Source organism: Saccostrea cucullata, unplaced genomic scaffold, assembly GCF_032062105.1.
Source record: "Saccostrea cucullata isolate Sc308-1 unplaced genomic scaffold, CSIRO_AGI_Scuc_v1 ctg272, whole genome shotgun sequence".
NCBI lineage: Eukaryota > Metazoa > Mollusca > Bivalvia > Ostreida > Ostreidae > Saccostrea > Saccostrea cuccullata.
This window is the reverse complement of record NW_026938795.1, coordinates 727,484-746,049: the sequence shown is the minus strand read 5'-3', so window position 1 is coordinate 746,049 and position 18,566 is coordinate 727,484. Positions and strand designations below refer to the sequence as shown.

Genomic DNA, 18,566 nt, shown 5'->3' with positions numbered 1-18,566 from the left:
GAAGCTGTGTTCTACAAATTAATGCAAACTTTTATTCAAGAATCTATTTTTATCCTTACGCGTTTGACATTCACTGCCGATGTATCCCGGACAACATATCTCAATGGTTTTGTAATTTGTAAGACGTCGGTATCCCCTTGAGGTGCTGCAAAGTACAATAACAAAATTGATTTGATTACCTACAAGTTAGCCTTCTCCTTAACAAATATAAATTGTCGAAATATATACTCAGTTCTTGATTTATAGTAGAAATCTAGAGAATACTTGCATATAAAGGCTTAAGTCTTTAGTGTCATAACTCTTTTGTGTAATTAAATTAAATCTAGCTTAAAACTATTGTTAAAAGAAGTAGTTACCCCCTCCCCTCTCTCTCTTTCTCTCTCTGGGTGGGTGGGTTTGTAATGTGTGTTCATTAATCTGGTTTATACTACACATTCCCACTTTTTGAAAATCAGGTAGAAAAAGGTAAGATTTTTGTGTGAATACATGTGTAGGTGGAATTTTTGTGTAAACAAATAATCAACTATGAAAACATATAATTGCTGTATAAACAATGATTATTGAACACCTACTGGAATAAAGGACAGATAAACATTGCTTTAAAATTATAAATCTGACCTTTCACTAATATTTCAAAAAAATGTTCTTTAAATTAAATAATATGTCCCTGTTAATCTATTAATCTATTCGTTTCAATTGAAATACCTTTTCCCGATAATTCTATTTATTTTATGTTCTAAAATCAAGATTTTTTTTTAAAGAAAAGTGCTTTCTTTTGAGACCCTTTTTGTTATTTTCTCAATCCGTATGAATAAAATAAATATTTTTTTTTTATATAAATTTATTCCTTATTTCCTTAAAATGTACAAAATACAAGTAAATCTAAAAGGGGGTGTAATTAGTCTAATTAATGTAAAAACAAATTAAGTATCAAACATCTATTGTTAATTTCAAGTGGGAATAGGTGGAATCGAGATTTTAAAAAGTGGGAATAGGTAGAAGACACCATTAATCTATAACTCACCACCACCACATAAATGTTGAGGCACAGTACTGTTGAGAAGTATAGTATATCGTCTGTTTTGTACATTTCTTCCTATGAAAAATAAAAATTAAACCGATAAAATAAAACATGAACTGTGTCATCAAAAAGGATTAGTTTAAAATTCCCATAACAAAGAAGTTCTGATAAATTTCCTGATAAATTAAGTTCTCTTCCTTCTTTAGATATGATCGCCTTAACTGCTATTAAATACGACACGAGTTTGCTATCTTTCTTTAAATTACCACCGAAAACCTATTTTTTAATCAATAAATTATCCCTCTTTTACTTCTTAGGGTGATTGATGAGTATATAATATGCCTTCCTAGTTTTAGGGAAATGAAAAATTTCAGACGAGTTTTTGGTGCTATAAATGGTATTTTAACAAAAGGAAGAGATGCCAGTGTTGTTTTAATCCCTAAGAAAGTGTTTCATGCAGTCTTCAATATTCAATAATTAAGGAGAGCTTTACAATGGTTTAAATAACTGGCCTGATTAGTGTAAAGGACAAATTATCATCTATCCCTATAAAAGTCCCGTTTTCTGTATACAAAAAACTTTTAAATGGCTTTATTTCTTAAACATTGTTGGTAATCTCCTTTTGTGCTTAAAATACATAATTTAATCTTTTTGGATAATGCAGCCTATCAAACTTTCATCAATTTCTTATGGGAGAATGTATGCAAAATAGGAAGAGGAACCGTTAAAATTGTTAATGAATTGCTATTGTCTATGAAATACAATGTATATGGAGATAACGAAAGCTCAGAAGTCGATTCAAGCAAGAAAAACATGGAGCAGAGCAAATATGGACCTCTAAAACATAAGAAGTGGGATCAGATGCCAAAGAGAAGTAGGCATCCCTTGCCGACCCGTCACACCCGCCGTGTGTTCCTTGTCACGATTTGAAAATAACGGGATAATCCGTCGACAATTCAGTGTGTGAATAATGGCCTATGATGAGTATAAAAACGTAAGTCAGCATTTGACTTATTGATAGTTTATATTTGCTGAGAAGTCCTTTGTGTTGTCCTTACAAAGATACATAGCGGGCTTCAGTAAATATTCTACCAAGCATCTTCCTTTACTTCTCATTAAAATAAAAATAAAAGTAAACACGAAACTTCAGGAGTATTGAGCAACAGTATATTCGAGAAGTGGATAGTGAAAAATTCCAAGGAACTACTGGACAATTGGAATTTTTTTACCAAAATCAACAAAATAAAAACTTAGGAATTTACAACTTCATAAACATTCATACTCCATGATAAATTAAAGTCCAGACTTTTGATGTCGTTGACAGCTGCTTATTCGATAAAAATGGACCGCATAAATCTATGTACCTTGACACTGTCCGTTTGCAAAATTAACTCTCTTTTTTTTTTAATTCTGATTGTACACACAAGTACTCTAAAGTTGATATCAAAAAGATGCTTGAGTTTCTGAGATTGACGATATCTCTGTGGTATTTTGAGACCAGGTTTTTCAAAGATCTGTTGGAATTCCCATTGGTACCAATTGCGCCCTGTAATAAGCAGGCCTATTTTTGGGAGTCAGTATTTGCTCTGCTCCTATTTTGTATTGTTTAACGGAATTTTGAGCTTGAATACTGTTCGATCTTTATCTCCAAATATATCATATTTTCCCCATTCTTATGTCAATTTGATATATCCCGGTCATCTGTTTCATATTTGGTTATTTCTTCAGAAAAAGAGGTTAATGGAAATCTAACAATAAAGCTTAATAAACGGTATGATTTTAACCTTCAGTCGTCAACTTCTCATATACTTAAGCAGCAATATACCTTCATCACCCGCGCATACCTCTCAGGTGATTAGATACGCAAGGGCTTGCTCTACGTATGAACCATTTCTAAAACGAAGTAAGTTATTGACGCACAAGTTCATGAAACAAAAATATCAACAAACTCGTTTAAAGTCATCGTTTCCTAAGTTCTATGACCTTGTCAGCAAATACATTCCATCATTCAGTCATATGCTGACTGATATTTTTCATACAAATTGTAAGGCCATTATTTACACATTGAATTGTCGCTGGATTTTCCCGGTTATGGCATGGAGCACACGGCGTTTTTGATCTGTCGGCAGGGAATACTCACTCCTCAATGCCCCCTGATTCCACCCCTGAAGTTTTAAAGGTTCGTGTTTGCTCTGATCCAAAATTTGTATTTATTTTTATGGACTTTTGAGCTTGAATACTGTTTATTGTCTCAATGAAAAAGTAAATAAAACAATGCTATATTCCATAGAATCTACGAAATGATTACTTAAAACGAGATTGTTTGTATTCTTGTTTTCTGAATTTGTTTGTCAATAACTTACCTTGTTTTAAAACTATTACAAGATTGAGACCCCCTATTATATATTTCAGAAAACAGAAATATTTGCCTTCGGCTTCTGTTTATATTTTATTGGTCAAAATTTAAAACTTTATACATTTAAAGTTTGAGTTGATAAAAAAATTTCATTTCAATTCCTGCTTGTTTACATATATTTCTATTGCTTGTTGGGGACTTGAATTCATTCTTTGTTCGTTTTCTTAATTCCTTTTCATATGAACTATATAAACAAAATTAAGAACTGAGTTCTTTAAATTAGAGTAAGGAAGAAAATCCTTTGCCTGTTCTTTGTGTTTGAAAGACATGAATAATTAGCTTGAATGACAAAATAGGAATCATATTTCTTTTTTAAAATATTCGTTGTACGTACTAGTATTAATGTCAATCAAGGAAATTTTTGAAGTATTTATTTTTTTACAGTCATTCCGTCGGTTAACGGATTTACGTGTTCATTTTGTACCTAATTCATAACTTTAAGTTACTTTAATTATTTTCCTGTATATCGTCAGAACCATGTGATATTGAATTTATGTATATGTAAAAATACATGGAGTGCAGCTCAAATTACAGAATATTAAATCCACTGAAAAATTTCCCAATTTAATACACGGAAAAACCTATATCTTTGTTCATGCCCTAAGTCGTTTACTTAAGACACCTGAAATCCGCGCCATATTAAATCTTGTCAGATTTTCTAGACCAAAACTCCGTCTCCCCAGAAACAATCTCTGTACAAAGCAAAGTACAATTAATCCCATTCCTCCTGAACAACATCGCTGTGTGTCAAAAAGTATGGTTGTTTCAATAGGTTTCAGTGTTTCAATGAGTCTCATTGGTTGGGGATGTCGCTTTTTAAATTTTTAATTTAAAACACATGCTAATTGCCTTAAATAATCCTTACATTTTAGATCAGTACACTTATATAAGTAAGCATTTTGGAAAAAAGAATACAATCAGTTTGAAATGGATTTCAAGGAGAATGATATCAAAGTGTACTATATACAATAAAGACTTAATTTACCAATCTATTCTAGTTTACGAGTTTAAACAGAACTAGTACTGAGATAAATGAACACTGAAGGTTGGCAACTATATTTATCGTAAACTCTAACAAACGTCAGACTCGTTTTTGTTACTTTGATTGTTTTATTTTTTCCCACTTTTTTTGAAAAGCCTCCACCCCACCCCCACCCCAATTGCACTTACATGACATATAACGATTTTAAAATAATTAGTTAATTTTTTTTTATAACATTAATAAAATGTATAATCAATAAGTAAATTGAAGTTACTGATATACGTATATGATAAAATATTACATGTGCAAAGTGAACTCCTAACAACGTTAGATCTATATGTTACATACATCTACAATTAATTCTGAAAATAATTTCCTCTTCCTGACACTAAGAAGAGATAAAAAGTAAATGCAGTTTTGTCTTATCTTTAAAAAGATTCAATTTAAAAAGACATTCTAACAAAAGAATCTTATCGGAAAATTCACAGCTTAATAGAGAGAGGGAAATTATCTTTGACAGATATTTTCTTCACTCATTTTTAAAATCCTAAAATTTAAGATGATATTAAGATGATATTCTAGAATATTCTGGAATTTCTGAGGTCCGTGTTTCACGTCCTGTTCAAAGATTTTTTTTCTAGTACATGTATATCTTAAAGTCGCTTTAAAAGGGTAATTTTATGTCTTATTAACATTATAATTGAAATTTTAGGACAAATGATACAAAAAGATTTAATCCAAAAAAAATTCTTTAAAAGAACACATTCAGAAAGAAGTAAAAAGAATAAGTTTAACCGCAAATTATATATTTTTTGTTCAAAATTTCACAAAAATTGGATTTAAAGTGTCAAAAAGTTGCTTAGAATCATAAAAATATATGGTTGCAGTAGGGTATTTTAAACATCCGACAGTTTATGATTTCATAATATTTTAGAAAGTTATTATTTTGATCACTAGCAACCCGAATTGGTCCAAAAATATATAGCGATTTAGGATCCTTTTTTTGTTTATATCATTTGTCATTGATAAGCAAAAATCTGAAATTTCTAACATTTAAACAAATTGATTTCATTTTCAATTTTAAACTGAAAAAAAAGAAAGGGAAAAAAATTTCATTGTTTTCCTTCACAAAGGATTAGAACGTTTTCTTTATGTTTAATCATTTTTGACACAGAATATGGCGTGAAAGTAACAAGATTGCGGGTTTTTTCTTCTACTTTAGAATACTTAAAAAAGATTAAGATTGATAAATCATCAATAAAATAATTACTTACGCTTCAAGTCTATTTGTTTGTAATATGACAAGCAAAACAAGAAACACCGACAGTGTTGTAAATACAGTTGACCTATCCATTTCCATTCGTCCAGTAACCGGCGAAGATTTTCTTTTATATAACATCTAACAAGGAAGTATTAATCCCTGGTCACGCCAAATCTTTTCTCTTTACCGTTGAATATTTTTGAACAAAATATAGACTCAAAGTGACCTTATATTATGATCTGCATCCAGGATACCTAATTTTTACTTCGTATGAATATAATTTTTACATGTATATGCATTCATTAACTCGAGCTATGTGCCATGAAGGTCGAAAGGGTGTAGTGGTGGTATGTGACATTGCCTCAATTCTGTGTGTTAAAGACAAGGAACTAAGGCCATTTAAGAATATTGATTAATTCGAATTTTCATCGAAATTTTTATAGGGAAAAATATGTGACTTACAGAAAAGTTTTTATCAAGAATTACAAACATTGTTTCAGAGATATCGCTTTTGCCAATAATATGGCAAAGAATTTGTCTCTTTTTTTTGTGATTTTTTTTGGGGGGGGGGATATTTTAAATTAAATTATTATTATCATTAGTTTTTTTTTACTTTATTGATTCTGTTCTTTTGTTTTTATTTGTGATGAAAAGAAAGAAAATTATATTCAATTATTTTTTGACTCACTAGTTTTCTAAGCATTCTAACAAATTTTTCGAATCTTTCATTTTCAATTCATTTATGAAAACAATCAATTTACACAATATTTATTCGTTATACATCATGTACATGTTGACTGCAAATTTCTTATATCTAAGGATTTGTTGGTCTTTTTTGTGTCTAAGCGATGTACAACAGTCGACTAATAGTTTCCTATTTTTAAAGAGTTATTTAGGAGTAAAGAAGTTGGTAGATTTCTTTAGTCTGTTATCAATACATGTATAAGTTGTAATTTCCCCTGAGGTGTATGCTTAGGTATTTCCTCTTTATTTACATGTCAATGACAATAATAATGAGATAAGGTAAAGGGCAATTTAAGTTTTCATTGAATATTCAAATTGTGATCAAAACATTATTTATTTCGTCTTAACCATGATCTTCGGCTTTAATAATTTTGCATTTGTTTCCGTACTTTACACGATATACGAGTGTTAAAAGAAAGTACAGGATCTATTACCAAAAAGGAAGAGTATTGCATTATTAAGTATTCTAGATTCTTTTCATATAAAGCTAAATTTAGTACATACGAGAGTGTTTGGTTTCAATTTATATAATGCAATCATTGTTACTTCGAAGGCTGTATATGCAACTCATAACGTATTGTGTTCTCTGTCATATAAGCGGAAAAAAATATAAATAAGACTTAACTAATGGGTTATTCTTGATACTTGTAAATGAACATGTGCTGTGTCTAACAGTAATGTTTTCTGATTGTGATACATTTCAATTCTAGTTTATTGTCAAAATATTTTATTTGTTTCTTAATGATTTTGTAAAAGAAAAAAGGGAGGTTATTGAACCAAGGTATGTAGAACACCAAATAAATATCAATCAATCAGTCCTGTAAGCCTGGCTCAATAAAAAAAAGTATTGATAGTAAAAGCAAAATTAAAAAAAAAATCATTGACGATTTATTTTCAATAGTTTGGAAAATATACTAAACGCCTACGTTGCACATTGCCTGTTTCTAGAACGATTATTATCTCTAAAGACGGGAGTAAGCAGTTGATCTCTTATACTTCACTGGTTCATATCCTTCCGCGGGACGTGGAGATTGGTCTATTGGATGAAACCGCATAAACTGTGGTGCCACACTGCTCTTTTGCACTGAGAGCAAATAATATAGGACTAGATTTGCAGCCCTCCATCGGCAAACGAAAGAGTGAAAAAAATTGGAACTTCAAATGTTTAATATTTGGATATTTGACATGAAAAAGACGTTAATGGTAATCTAGCAACCAATTTTAAGCTCCATGATAAACGTGATGACATTAACTTTTCCATCGTCCACTTCCCTTACTAATGCAGCAATATACCTTCATCACCTGCAAATATTGTTTATGTGTCTCGGGTTCATTCGATACGCAAAAGCATGCTCTACGTATGAACCATTTCTAATCCGAGGTAAATTATTGACACACAAGTTGATGAAACAAGAATATCAGCAGTCTCGTTTAAAGTCATCATTTTGTAAGTCCTATGGTCGATACAATGACCTTGTCAGCAAATACAATTTATCATTGAGTCTAATGCTGACTGACGATTTTCATACTAATTGTTAGTTCATTATTTATACACTGAATTGACGACAGATTTTCCCGTTATTTCCCGATCATGACTAGGAGCACAAGTTGGGTATCACCGGTCGGCAGGTGATGCTCACTCCTCCATGGCACCTGATTCTTCCTCTGATGTTTTGGAGGTCCATGTTTGCTCTGCTCCTAATTTTGTGTTGTTTTATGGACTTTTGATCTTGAATACTATTCGTTATCTCCATATGTTTCATTCTAGTATGTAAATAAAAATACATAAACAGGTTATTAAAACATAAGAGCTAGAGGTACTGTGAGCACTGAGCTCACCTAATGATACCGACGCCTCTCATATGATTATGATGGCAAAGTCAATAGGGAGACATGAATAAGATCAAAAGGTGCATAATAGCAGTACGTGATACAGAATCTGTGAAAGTATCATTAGTAAAGGTACATAGTATTGGTATAGAATTTGCAGATAAGAGATGGTTACCCTTCAATTTTATAGAAAGAAAGACAGTGTCCATATTTTGCTATAGGAAACCCAAAATATGTGTCACAGCAAAAAGTAAAATAGGAGGTGCATAATGGCACTTTGTAGCAAAGATTCTGTAAGAGTTGTAATTAGTTCATTCAGTTGTATAAGAGGAGTTGCAAGAGAGAAGGATACTCAAAGCGTCTTTAACGTGCATATAAAGATCTTTCAAATTATTATTCACATAAGCCCCACCAATTTTCTCTTCAATTTAAATCTGGTCGCCCGCGTGTCGCAGTGGTTAGAGCGTCTGCTCTAGAGTCGCGAAGTAAGGAGTCAATCCTTACGTCGCGGGTTCGAATCCCACTGTGGGACGTGGAGGCCGGTCCTTCGGATGAGACCGGATAAACCGAGTCCCCGTGTCGCAGTAGGTGCTGGCACGAAAAAGATCCCTCACTGCTCAAAGACCCTGAGTGTCGAGCATAGGACAAAATTTGTAGCCCTCCACCGGCAAGTGGTGGCGTCTCCATATGAGTGAAAAATTCTCGAGAGGGACGTTAAACAACATACAATCAATCAATCAATCAATCAATCAATTTAAATCTGTGATTGTGAATCTCTTTGTCTCAAGTATGCTTTACAAAAGCTTATGATATTTATATGCCCAAATAAGACTGTAGTTGACAAAAAACATTGCTTTTTGATATGTTAAAAATCCAATATTGAATGCAACAATGTCTAATGTCTAGGTGGGTGCTACATGCAAAATTATTATAAACGTGAAGACTAACTTTTCAATCGTCAACTTCCCTTACTAATGCAAGAATATACCTTTATCACCTAAATTCGAGTTCATACCTCTCAATTGATTCGATATGCATAAGCATGTTCTACCAGTTGCGGAAACAAAAATATCATCAGTCTCTTTTAAAGTCAATATTTTGTCAATTATTTGGTCGATACAATGATCTCGTAGCAAATTCAATCTATCATGAAGGCAAATACTGAATAACGTTTTCCATACTAATTGTTAGGCTATAATATAGACACTGAATTCTCGGCGGTTTAAGGGAGGGGGTCTAGCAATGTTAACAAATAGCACACGGCGGGTGTAAATGGTCAGCAGGGGATGCTGACTCTTCCATTGCACCCGATCCCACCTCTGCGGATTTTACATATTCTTGTTTGCTCTGCTCCTCATTTCTATTGTTTGAACTTAAATAATGTTCGTCATCTCCATATATTTTATCTAAGGGTTGTTATATACTCACTCTTTCAAATATTGGTTGCGTGTCAGACTGACAATCTCGGGGTTCAATCCCCCTGTTTCATATTTTTACACGAAATACACGAAGTAATAGTAACCTATCAACAAAGCTTGATAAAAAAAAATGTTTTAATTTATTTAATCGTCATTTTTCATCAGAAAGACTCTTCTAAACTAATAATGATTTAGACAAGCTACAACATATATCACAAAAGCTATTATAAACCAATAACTAAGACGAGGCTTTATTTTGATGACGATTTATTTATGATAAATCAATAATCTGAAGAAGAAGAAGAAGAAGAAGAAGAAGAAGAAAAGAAATATTGTTTTATAAAGGTATCAACATTTAGTGTTGTTATAGATTAAATGTTATGATCTCGTGTGGTTAAGTCTTTAGTCTAAAAAAGATTTATTAGATTGATACATTTGGTTACGGTAAAGTGGGTTTATTATTGACTCTTTCAGATTTACTCAGTTGTTGCGTTATTGGAGGTCGTCCAATACATATTCTGTTTTAGTGGTTGGAAGAGTTATCTGCCGTGGAGCTTTGGCTTTGTCACAATCGTTGTACAGAAGAACGGTGACGTCAGAGATTTTGTAACAGGATGGAACATTTTCCCATGTCAATTTGGTTCCATTTCCGAAAGACTCACTTGTCAGATTTCTTATCCCATAACCTTTAATAAAAAGAAAAGGTTGCAATAGTAATAAAAAGAATAATTCATTCGTAAACTAGGCTTTGATTTAAGCTCTAAGTTGCAAAGTATTCAACGGAAAAAAAAACATTTCTTAGAAAAAGACAAAGTAATCCTTAAAATTTGTAAACAAAATTCACATATTCATAAAGATAAAATAAGGGTTTTGTTTTCAGGACAAACCCAACAGAAAGTAAACTTAGCATGATCCAAATCACCCACAACCAGAAACTCACCGTCATCAATTCCATCAAACGATGTCAAACGGCCCAACTGAAATGTAAATAAAATTTCATAAGTTAAACAACATTTCATTTTTTCTATTGAGAAATATTCTACACATCATAACTTACACAGTATTGCCGGTACATATATGAAAGAAAATACCTCGTATCGCGTAACTTCAGATGACAACATGGCTTGGTTAAAGGCTTCAATTTCAAGAACAAATATGTCTTTGGTCAAAAGCGATTTGTCGGTGGCCAACCAACAATTATCAAAGTCAAATTCCATCTTCTTTTTGTAGCATTCTCCCATGGGAATACAGTAACAATCGTCAATCGTAGAACATTCGGACCGCTGAAAAAAAAAATGAAATTTTATTATTGCTTGGTCAGTAAATATTATTTTTATAAGATTTTAAAAAGGAAGTTTGAGCAATGCAGCTTGTTTACTTAACAATACTTACAATGTCAAACTTTAAGATTTATATCAATGAACAAAATTATTAAAACAAAAAAAATTGTAAAATGAACCTGAATGGGATCGTTTCTCAGGTATCCTTCTTTATATATCTCATCCTGTTTGGCCTTGTCTGTTAGTCGCCATCGCACCTGTCGGACACCACTGTGCTCGTCGGAAGCCATGATACTAACTCTGAAGAATAAAAAGAAATTTGTTACTTCGGTCATTTTACAACAATGTGACCAAAAAGCAATCGCTTATGTCAATACAAGTTGCTGTCCTTTAAAAAAAACTACAATACGTGGACCATATGCATGTGTTTCTAAACGAAATTCAATTCAAGACAATTTCTAGGTTAAGTGAATATTCATGTAGGTTTGTTCACATTTTCTATTATGATCTGCCTACTCTGACTGATCAATAGTACTTACATATAGCAAAATTGTTAAATGTTAACTCCGATTGGCCTAAAAAGTTTTGTCATTTTTAATAAAATTGGGCTATATTAACCCATAACGGCTGGGACTTTACATCTGTTTTGGATTTATTCAGAAGAAATCTATAATTGGAAAAATATATCTGATGATACACGTGTAGCACAGCTCTGTAGTACGCAGATTTTTTTTCAGAGCCCCCCCCCCTCCTCCACATGGAAAACCGTTGCTACAGGCCTGTATCAAGCTGTATTTGGATTGCTGTATATATAATTATTTTTGCAAGGCTTGATGCACAAAACAAATGCCGAAGAAGACTTATTCTATCTTTTAAAACCTAGAAATATTCGTTGAATGAAGTTCTTAATTCAAGGTGTTATTCTATATTCTGCAAGTTCTTCCTATACTTTTTAAAATGCATCTGTCGTAGAATCGATGTTTAGTTTCTATATAAATGTGTATGTATAAGAAAGAAATTTGGATTTGCAAATAAATTAATAAATACGATATGCAGATTTAAAAGCGAGATTTGCCGATGAACAAGGTATATTCTAATTCGAATAGGGCGAATTATTCTACGGGTAAGCTGTGAAATCGGAGGGGGGGGGGGGGGCGAACTCTCCCAAACGCAAATTCTCGCGCCTTTCCGACTTGCAGAAGTTGTTTTTCCGACCTCTCACGGAAAGACCCGAAATGACTCTCCAGCATTCTCGCGCATGCGTATCCTGACGTATGCCCATGGCATCCGGTTTAACCTCGCTTATATATTTACTGCGTGGACCTCAGGGTCCACGCAATAAAATTTATTTTTCTATCATCATGTTATTTACGATTCAAAATCTAAAATAACATGCATATATTAATCGATAAGTGCAATTTGAGATTTGATATGGACATAAAATGTTTGAAATCGTAGCACTTCAAATCTTTATGTCCCTTCATTTACACACACATATTAATAAATTTCAGCTTTCAGAATCATTCACACTTCATCCAAATTTGAAAAAAATGCCAGTTTCGTACAAGATTTTAAAAAAGCGTGGTTACCTATTTATATTGGATTGGAGTTAAACTTCGGTTAAATTCATGACAATGAATTCTTTTTGCAACATTCCCTTATGACTTCGGTAATGTATTGAAATTATTGTAAAATGTTAACGATTTGTTTCATGTTTCTGTATGCTTAATTTGTATCTTTATTTCGTAAATGACAGAAATGCGTAAGGTCTTAATTGCCTGACTGTTTATCGTTTATAAAATGAGGAAAGTTCTTTGAAAAATAAATTTACCTGCTTGAATATTTGTATGAACTATTGCCAACATTTTTTGTAAAGATGGCTTCATTCACAGAAGGAGGTGATCCGTCGAAACTGACGAGTCTAGATTCAGTCTTTGTATTATTCATTATATCACGAGCTCTGACAGAGATATTTATACTGTCACCGTCTCTCCACTCCTGTTTTAGTACAAAAGTACTCTGTGTGATATTACGAATTGCAATCCACTTGTTTTCCGTTCCCCCACTTCTGCTTGCTTGCAAGATTGTCGGAGTAGTAGGTTCCACTGAAGTCGGAGCGAACGTGTTTTCAATAGTGTTAGGATTTATAGTTGCTGGCAAGGAACCATGTGAACTTCTTTTCATTCGCATCTTATTTGAAGTATTGGTTGCAGCTAATTCAGCAGTAGTATTTGTGTTGGTAAGATTAAATGGCTCATCGCTGGGGGTTGTTCCGTCATTTGTTGAAGAGGTTAGATACGAAATGTAGGAGTAGAAGACATCAAACCCAGTTATTCCGTTAACATGCTCTACACCAGAAAGTGTTCTTTTTCCGTCGTGATCATCGTACAAATACTTCACATCTTCGCCTTTACTCTTTTCTTCCTCTTCGTTAATATTTGTATCCCTTCCGTCAATTGAAAACTCTTCAACAGGCAATAAGAGATGGTTTTCAACTTGGTATGCGTTAATAAAATAGTTTTCCCACGTGAATTGTATATATGAGCCCCGTGATTGCCAGCTATAATTGCCGAGTTTTTCTGCACTTGACACAAAAAAGTTCGATTCTGCAGTGGTTGAGATGGTAGAATACGGGTCAAATATGGCAATTTGTCGAGCAAACTCAGAATTGTTAGCTTCATCAGTAACTTTTAAAATAAATGCATAAACCCCCGAACTCGAGGGTAGAAATTTTGGAAAAGGGAGAGCAGCTACATTCCTTTCTTCAAGATGGAAAGGATTCCTTTTTGCCTCTATAGTCAATAAATTTGAATTAGATTTCTTCATCAGTTTATGCACAACAAGGGTGTATTTTACGATTCCTGAAGGAATGTCACTCCATCCTTTGACATCGAATGTAAATGGAGCCTTATATGAAATATATAAATAATTGTCAGGTAATAATTTAATTTACGGATTCTGTGATCTTGTGATTTTAGATTTGAAAACATCGGTAAATTGTGGAAAATACAAAGCAACATCCTTTTATCGATTTTTCTATGTTTTATTTTGATATTAAATATTTCAAAACTTTAATATGACTTAATTTATAAGTTGCAAAGATTTCATTGATTGAAAGGCAAGGTTCTATTTACCTTACTTGCATCGTTTGGTATTTTAAATGGTGACAAAAAGTTCTTCGTACAACCACCTGATACTGAACAGTGTGTAGGCTTTAAAAAGTCGAACAAAAAATGTATGGCTTGCTGAGATGATACCCGACTGTATAGTTCCTGTTTGACAAATTGGGTATCGTTCCACAAATCTCTAAATCCGCCCACCTCTGTCATAGCCAGAATGGTCAATCTGAGAAAACACAACTCAGAGATTAATTTTAAAACAATTAATTGTCAAATTGAATGAAGTTGGACTTACCTATCTCCTTCTTCAAGGACCTCGTCGAACTGATCATATGAAACATTACATTTCAGCAGTCCATTATAAGGTACCGTATCATTGTAGGACCCAGGGCATCGTAATGTGGTATTAAAGCGTACAGTAGTATTCTCATCTAAACAGATATTTAAATAAAAATATATTAGCTATCTTATATATTTTTCAAAAAAGGAAATGTTATCCTTTACATTTTTTTTAGGAAAAAGTAGTCATATTTCATATTTTTGCATTGATAAATATTAGTTATTTGGCATTAAATGTAATTTCGATAATCTTATATTTTTGCAATTTTTGATATTTTTATTTGTCGATGTGGTAACTTCATTTATGAATATGATATTGCATGGGTTCATAGAAAAAGCTTTATTCATTAATTTGAAATCTGAATTTATTTTCTTAATGCTTTATGGTAAAGTAATTACTACCTGTTTGGCCTGCTCCGTCAAGACTGACTCTTGCATTCGCAGAAACAATTCCAATGCTATAATTATGGACGTAAGATGGCGGAGGAGACATGTCAAGATTGAAAAGAGCCTCAAAATAAATGAGAAATCGGTTGTCTCTCCAGTTGACCCATAGCGTCCTATCAGAACTAAGATCTTCAACTTTGAACTCATGATCATTGACGCTCTTGACGTTCATAAAATTTGTTCGGAAGTTAGAAAATTTGGCTTGATTTGAAGCATCAACTGAAAGAAAAAGATTTTTTTAATATGAGGTTATCAGAGAGATTGTTATTTGCCTTTCATAATCACATACTAAAAGGCTTTCTCATGGTGCCATGTAAACTTTTGTTCAAATATTATGTCTTCTTTCATTGGTTTGAATATAGTGTACAATCGCTGAATATTTTATGAAATCCAGTACGTAGGGCATTGATAAAACTTTCCACAATTACATGTAAAGAGTATACACAGGTTCATACTTACGTATAGATACGTTTTGTTGTCCAAAAAAATTATTCGAAGTGAGGTCATGCAGTGTATCAGCAATTTTGAAATTGCTTACACAAAGAATGCAATCTTTTCTATCCGATTCGTAGGTCATCTGAGTCAATTTGGTTATCTATATTGCTATCTGTTTTTGTTCGTCGTCGTTCGTCATTTGCCGTTCGTCAGTCGTAAAATTTTGAATATTTTTTTTGGAACCACTGAACCAATTTCAACGAAATTTACCATTAAGCATGTATGAGTGAAATGGAACAGAAATTATAAATTTTCATGATTCCTTCTCCTTGGGCCTGAGGGGTGAGGCCAAAACATATAACAAATATATAGTTATGATGAGCAAGGGTGTCTCTTCCAAATTGCGAATTTTATGGCCCCAAGGTCAGGGATTCTGGTGTTTCTCAAACACTGTATATCTCTCAAATTTGCAATGAGTTGGTATAATAACTTAAACTGCATTGTATGAATTACACTTAGTATATTTACCCCATTCTTTAATCCCTGAATACTGTGACTAGTTGTTTATAATAAGCGCACATCGCGCGGTTACCCCATCCTGTCATTCATCATTTAAAATCATCATATTAAATAACTTCAAGTAAGTTGAATTCGATATGACAAATATACATCTCATATACTTTTTAGCAAGATATAAGGTACCTTTTCTCTCTGAAATAATAATTTTAAAATGTTTAATTAAGTAAAACAATGCACACTTACGACGTAGACAGGATTGTCCTCCGAATCCCTGATCACAGGAACAAGAAGTGTTCATGCAGGTACCCGGATAACAGGGCTTCAGATGGGAACAGGTAACGACTGAAAGTAAACAAAATATCTCAGCATGCAGGACAAAAAATTAATTCTCTTTAATTAACAATTTAATCTATCAATTTATTTAGGTTTCATCGTCCCATTTTCTTGGAGATTTGTTTTTGTATTGAATTAATTGTTATAAATAGACTGCATATTTATCTTATATTTACTAACAATATTTTTCTTTAAAAACGCTTTATGTGGTCTTATAAATAATGCTTGTGTACATTTAGTAAATGATAAAAAGTAAATACCTTCTTCGCACGTAGTCCCACCCACTATATCGGGGCACTCACACGTGTTGGGAGACACACAACTTCCTCCATTTTTACAAGGGGGATTGCAAATTGCTGTAAATAATCCTTACATATAAGGAAAAAGCTGTATACTACAAATTAATGCAAATTTTTATTCAATTCTGTTTTCTTCCTTACGCGTTTGACAGTCACTGCCGACGTATCCTGGACAACATATTTCAGTATTTTTGTAATTTGTAAGACGTCGATATCCCCTTGAGGTGCTGCAATTTATTTGAGTAAAATTATTGAAGCACACTCTTTTACAAATATAAATATATGTTAGACACTTGATATGATAATTATGAAGGAAATCTAGAGAGTACATGCAAACATTTTAAAAATGTATTTCATTTTGATAAGATGTTTACATATTACCATTCTTTGGAATCAAGCCCTTTGAAGTATATAGTGTCTTGGTAAAAAAAAATTAAAAATGTTGTTACACCAAACAAGAGATTTAAGATTACCAATATCAGTATTAAAATGTAATGAGATAGAACACATTTAAGGTGTGTATTCTTGATTGCTTCAAACGTTTAAACCAGCTAGAGGTACTGTGAGTATTTGCCTGGAGACCATAAACTGAGAACAGACTTTTAAGTCAAAATTTTGACTTTTAATAGCTCGTCATTTATATTACACATATTATCAAAAATTTCCAGGTTTGTTTAACATGCCTCTTCAAACATATGTTAAACATTTTGTTTTGTTATCAAAATTATTTCAAAAGATTTGAAATTTTGACTTAAGTCTGTTCTCGGATTATGGTCTTGGAGCCTGGTCTCACAAAATGACACCCTCGCCATCTTTATGATTATTATGGCAAAGTCCATATCTTAAATTTATTCTGTCATGAGGTATTGCACAGAAGAGATGGTTACCCAGAAATTAAACCTGTTTTCGACACTAGAAATAATTTTGCTTTTTAAAGAAAGGTCAAGAAATTTTTATTAGAAAGAGGAATTGCCCAGTGTAAAAGTCAAGTTGTTTTATTAGTTTTTATTATTATTATTAGTTGTTCCAATAACAATCATGGGAATATTTGGTATACATTCATAATACACTTCATTTTTAAGGATATCTGTGTTGTCAACTTGATCCCATATTTTAACTACAGTATTTATATTTATCTGTTTATATCATTTAACATCTAATTAAAATACAAGTTTGAGTATAAGGACCCCATTAGAAATAAGCCACTGGTTTTCATGGGTTATCCTTGGTATACTAATGTAAATAAATGTGAATCATATATATATAAATTCATGTCTTTCAAAAAGTGTTTGATTCCGATATTTTATATTTATTCTATTATTTAGTGCCAACTTTTATTTATATCATAAAATTATATTGTCAATTTTGTCAATATTGTAACAATGTATATGTAGTATACCAAATAAATATCTATCTATCCCATTAATATTATAAAAAGAATGGTAGTGTCCATGTTTTGCACTGGGAAACCAAAAATATATGTTGGATCGAAAAGTGAAATAGGAGATATACAATGACACACTGAAACAAAGATTCTGTGAAAGTCTCATTTAATTCATTCAGTGGTATGAGGGAATTTATGGATAAGAGATAGGTACCTCAAAACGCACAGACATAAAGAAAAACGGAAAAACAAATGGACGGACACCGTTAACACTAAATACCCCCACCCTGCTTTTCAAGCCGGGATATAAAAATAAAATTTTTCTGGTTGTTATTTTGATCAGGAATATTTAAAGAAGTACTTTTGTGATTTTGGGTTTTAAAATTAAAACAAAGATTGTCAAAATACCAGACATACGGGTCACTATACTTTATATTCCCTATAAATTTCCATGCTGTCTTTAATTTAGTATTTTACTTTATCAAGAATCTCTCTTTCTCTCTCGGTTGGTGGGTTTGTAAATGTGTGTTCATTAATCTATCACTTACCACCACCACATAAACGTTGAGGCACAGTACTGTTGTGAAGTATAGTATATCGTCTGCTGTGTGCATTTCTTCCTATAAAAATAAGAGTTTACCCAATAAGGCATTATTTATGGACGAAACATAAACCGTACGGTCACTTTGCAATAATTTTTTTTATTTCTGTCACAAAGGAGTTGCGAAATTTTCCTGAT

At 32.4% G+C, this 18,566-nt stretch overlaps 2 protein-coding genes across 3 annotated transcripts in view; both read right to left on the bottom strand.

Moving 5' to 3' along the window:
• Positions 1–18,566, bottom strand: part of LOC134251302 (uncharacterized) — a 33,310-nt gene that overhangs the window by 13,294 nt on the left and 1,450 nt on the right. The window contains exons 1-3 of one of the 2 annotated variants that reach the window (XM_062733701.1): positions 5,694–6,078; positions 1,025–1,096; positions 60–145 (exon numbers count right to left, since the gene is read on the bottom strand). In XM_062733701.1, the coding sequence (XP_062589685.1) occupies positions 60–145; positions 1,025–1,096; positions 5,694–5,818 (283 nt within the window). In that variant the 5' untranslated portion in view covers positions 5,819–6,078. Of the gene's footprint in view, positions 1–59; positions 146–1,024; positions 1,097–5,693; positions 6,079–18,375; positions 18,448–18,566 lie in introns of those variants that run through there. The other variant, XM_062733702.1, reaches the window with a different exon arrangement.
• On the bottom strand, positions 9,998–14,360 carry LOC134251304 (uncharacterized). Its single transcript, XM_062733705.1, has 6 exons — positions 14,087–14,360; positions 12,784–13,859; positions 11,132–11,252; positions 10,764–10,955; positions 10,613–10,649; positions 9,998–10,358 (listed from the first exon to the last, which is right to left on the bottom strand). Exons 1-6 carry the CDS (start codon positions 14,279–14,281, stop codon positions 10,165–10,167), a joined length of 1,815 nt encoding a protein of 604 aa, XP_062589689.1. The 5' UTR covers positions 14,282–14,360; the 3' UTR covers positions 9,998–10,164.

Coding starts and splice junctions, on each gene's coding strand:
- LOC134251304 (XM_062733705.1), bottom strand. CDS start 14,281: ATGACAGAGGTGGGCGGATTTAGAGATTTGTGGAACGATACCCAATTT. Junction 13,860..14,086: donor TACCAAACGATGCAAGTAAG/GTAAATAGAACC, acceptor ATTTCATATAAG/GCTCCATTTACATTCGATGT. Junction 10,359..10,612: donor GTTTGATGGAATTGATGACG/GTGAGTTTCTGG, acceptor TTTTTATTAAAG/GTTATGGGATAAGAAATCTG.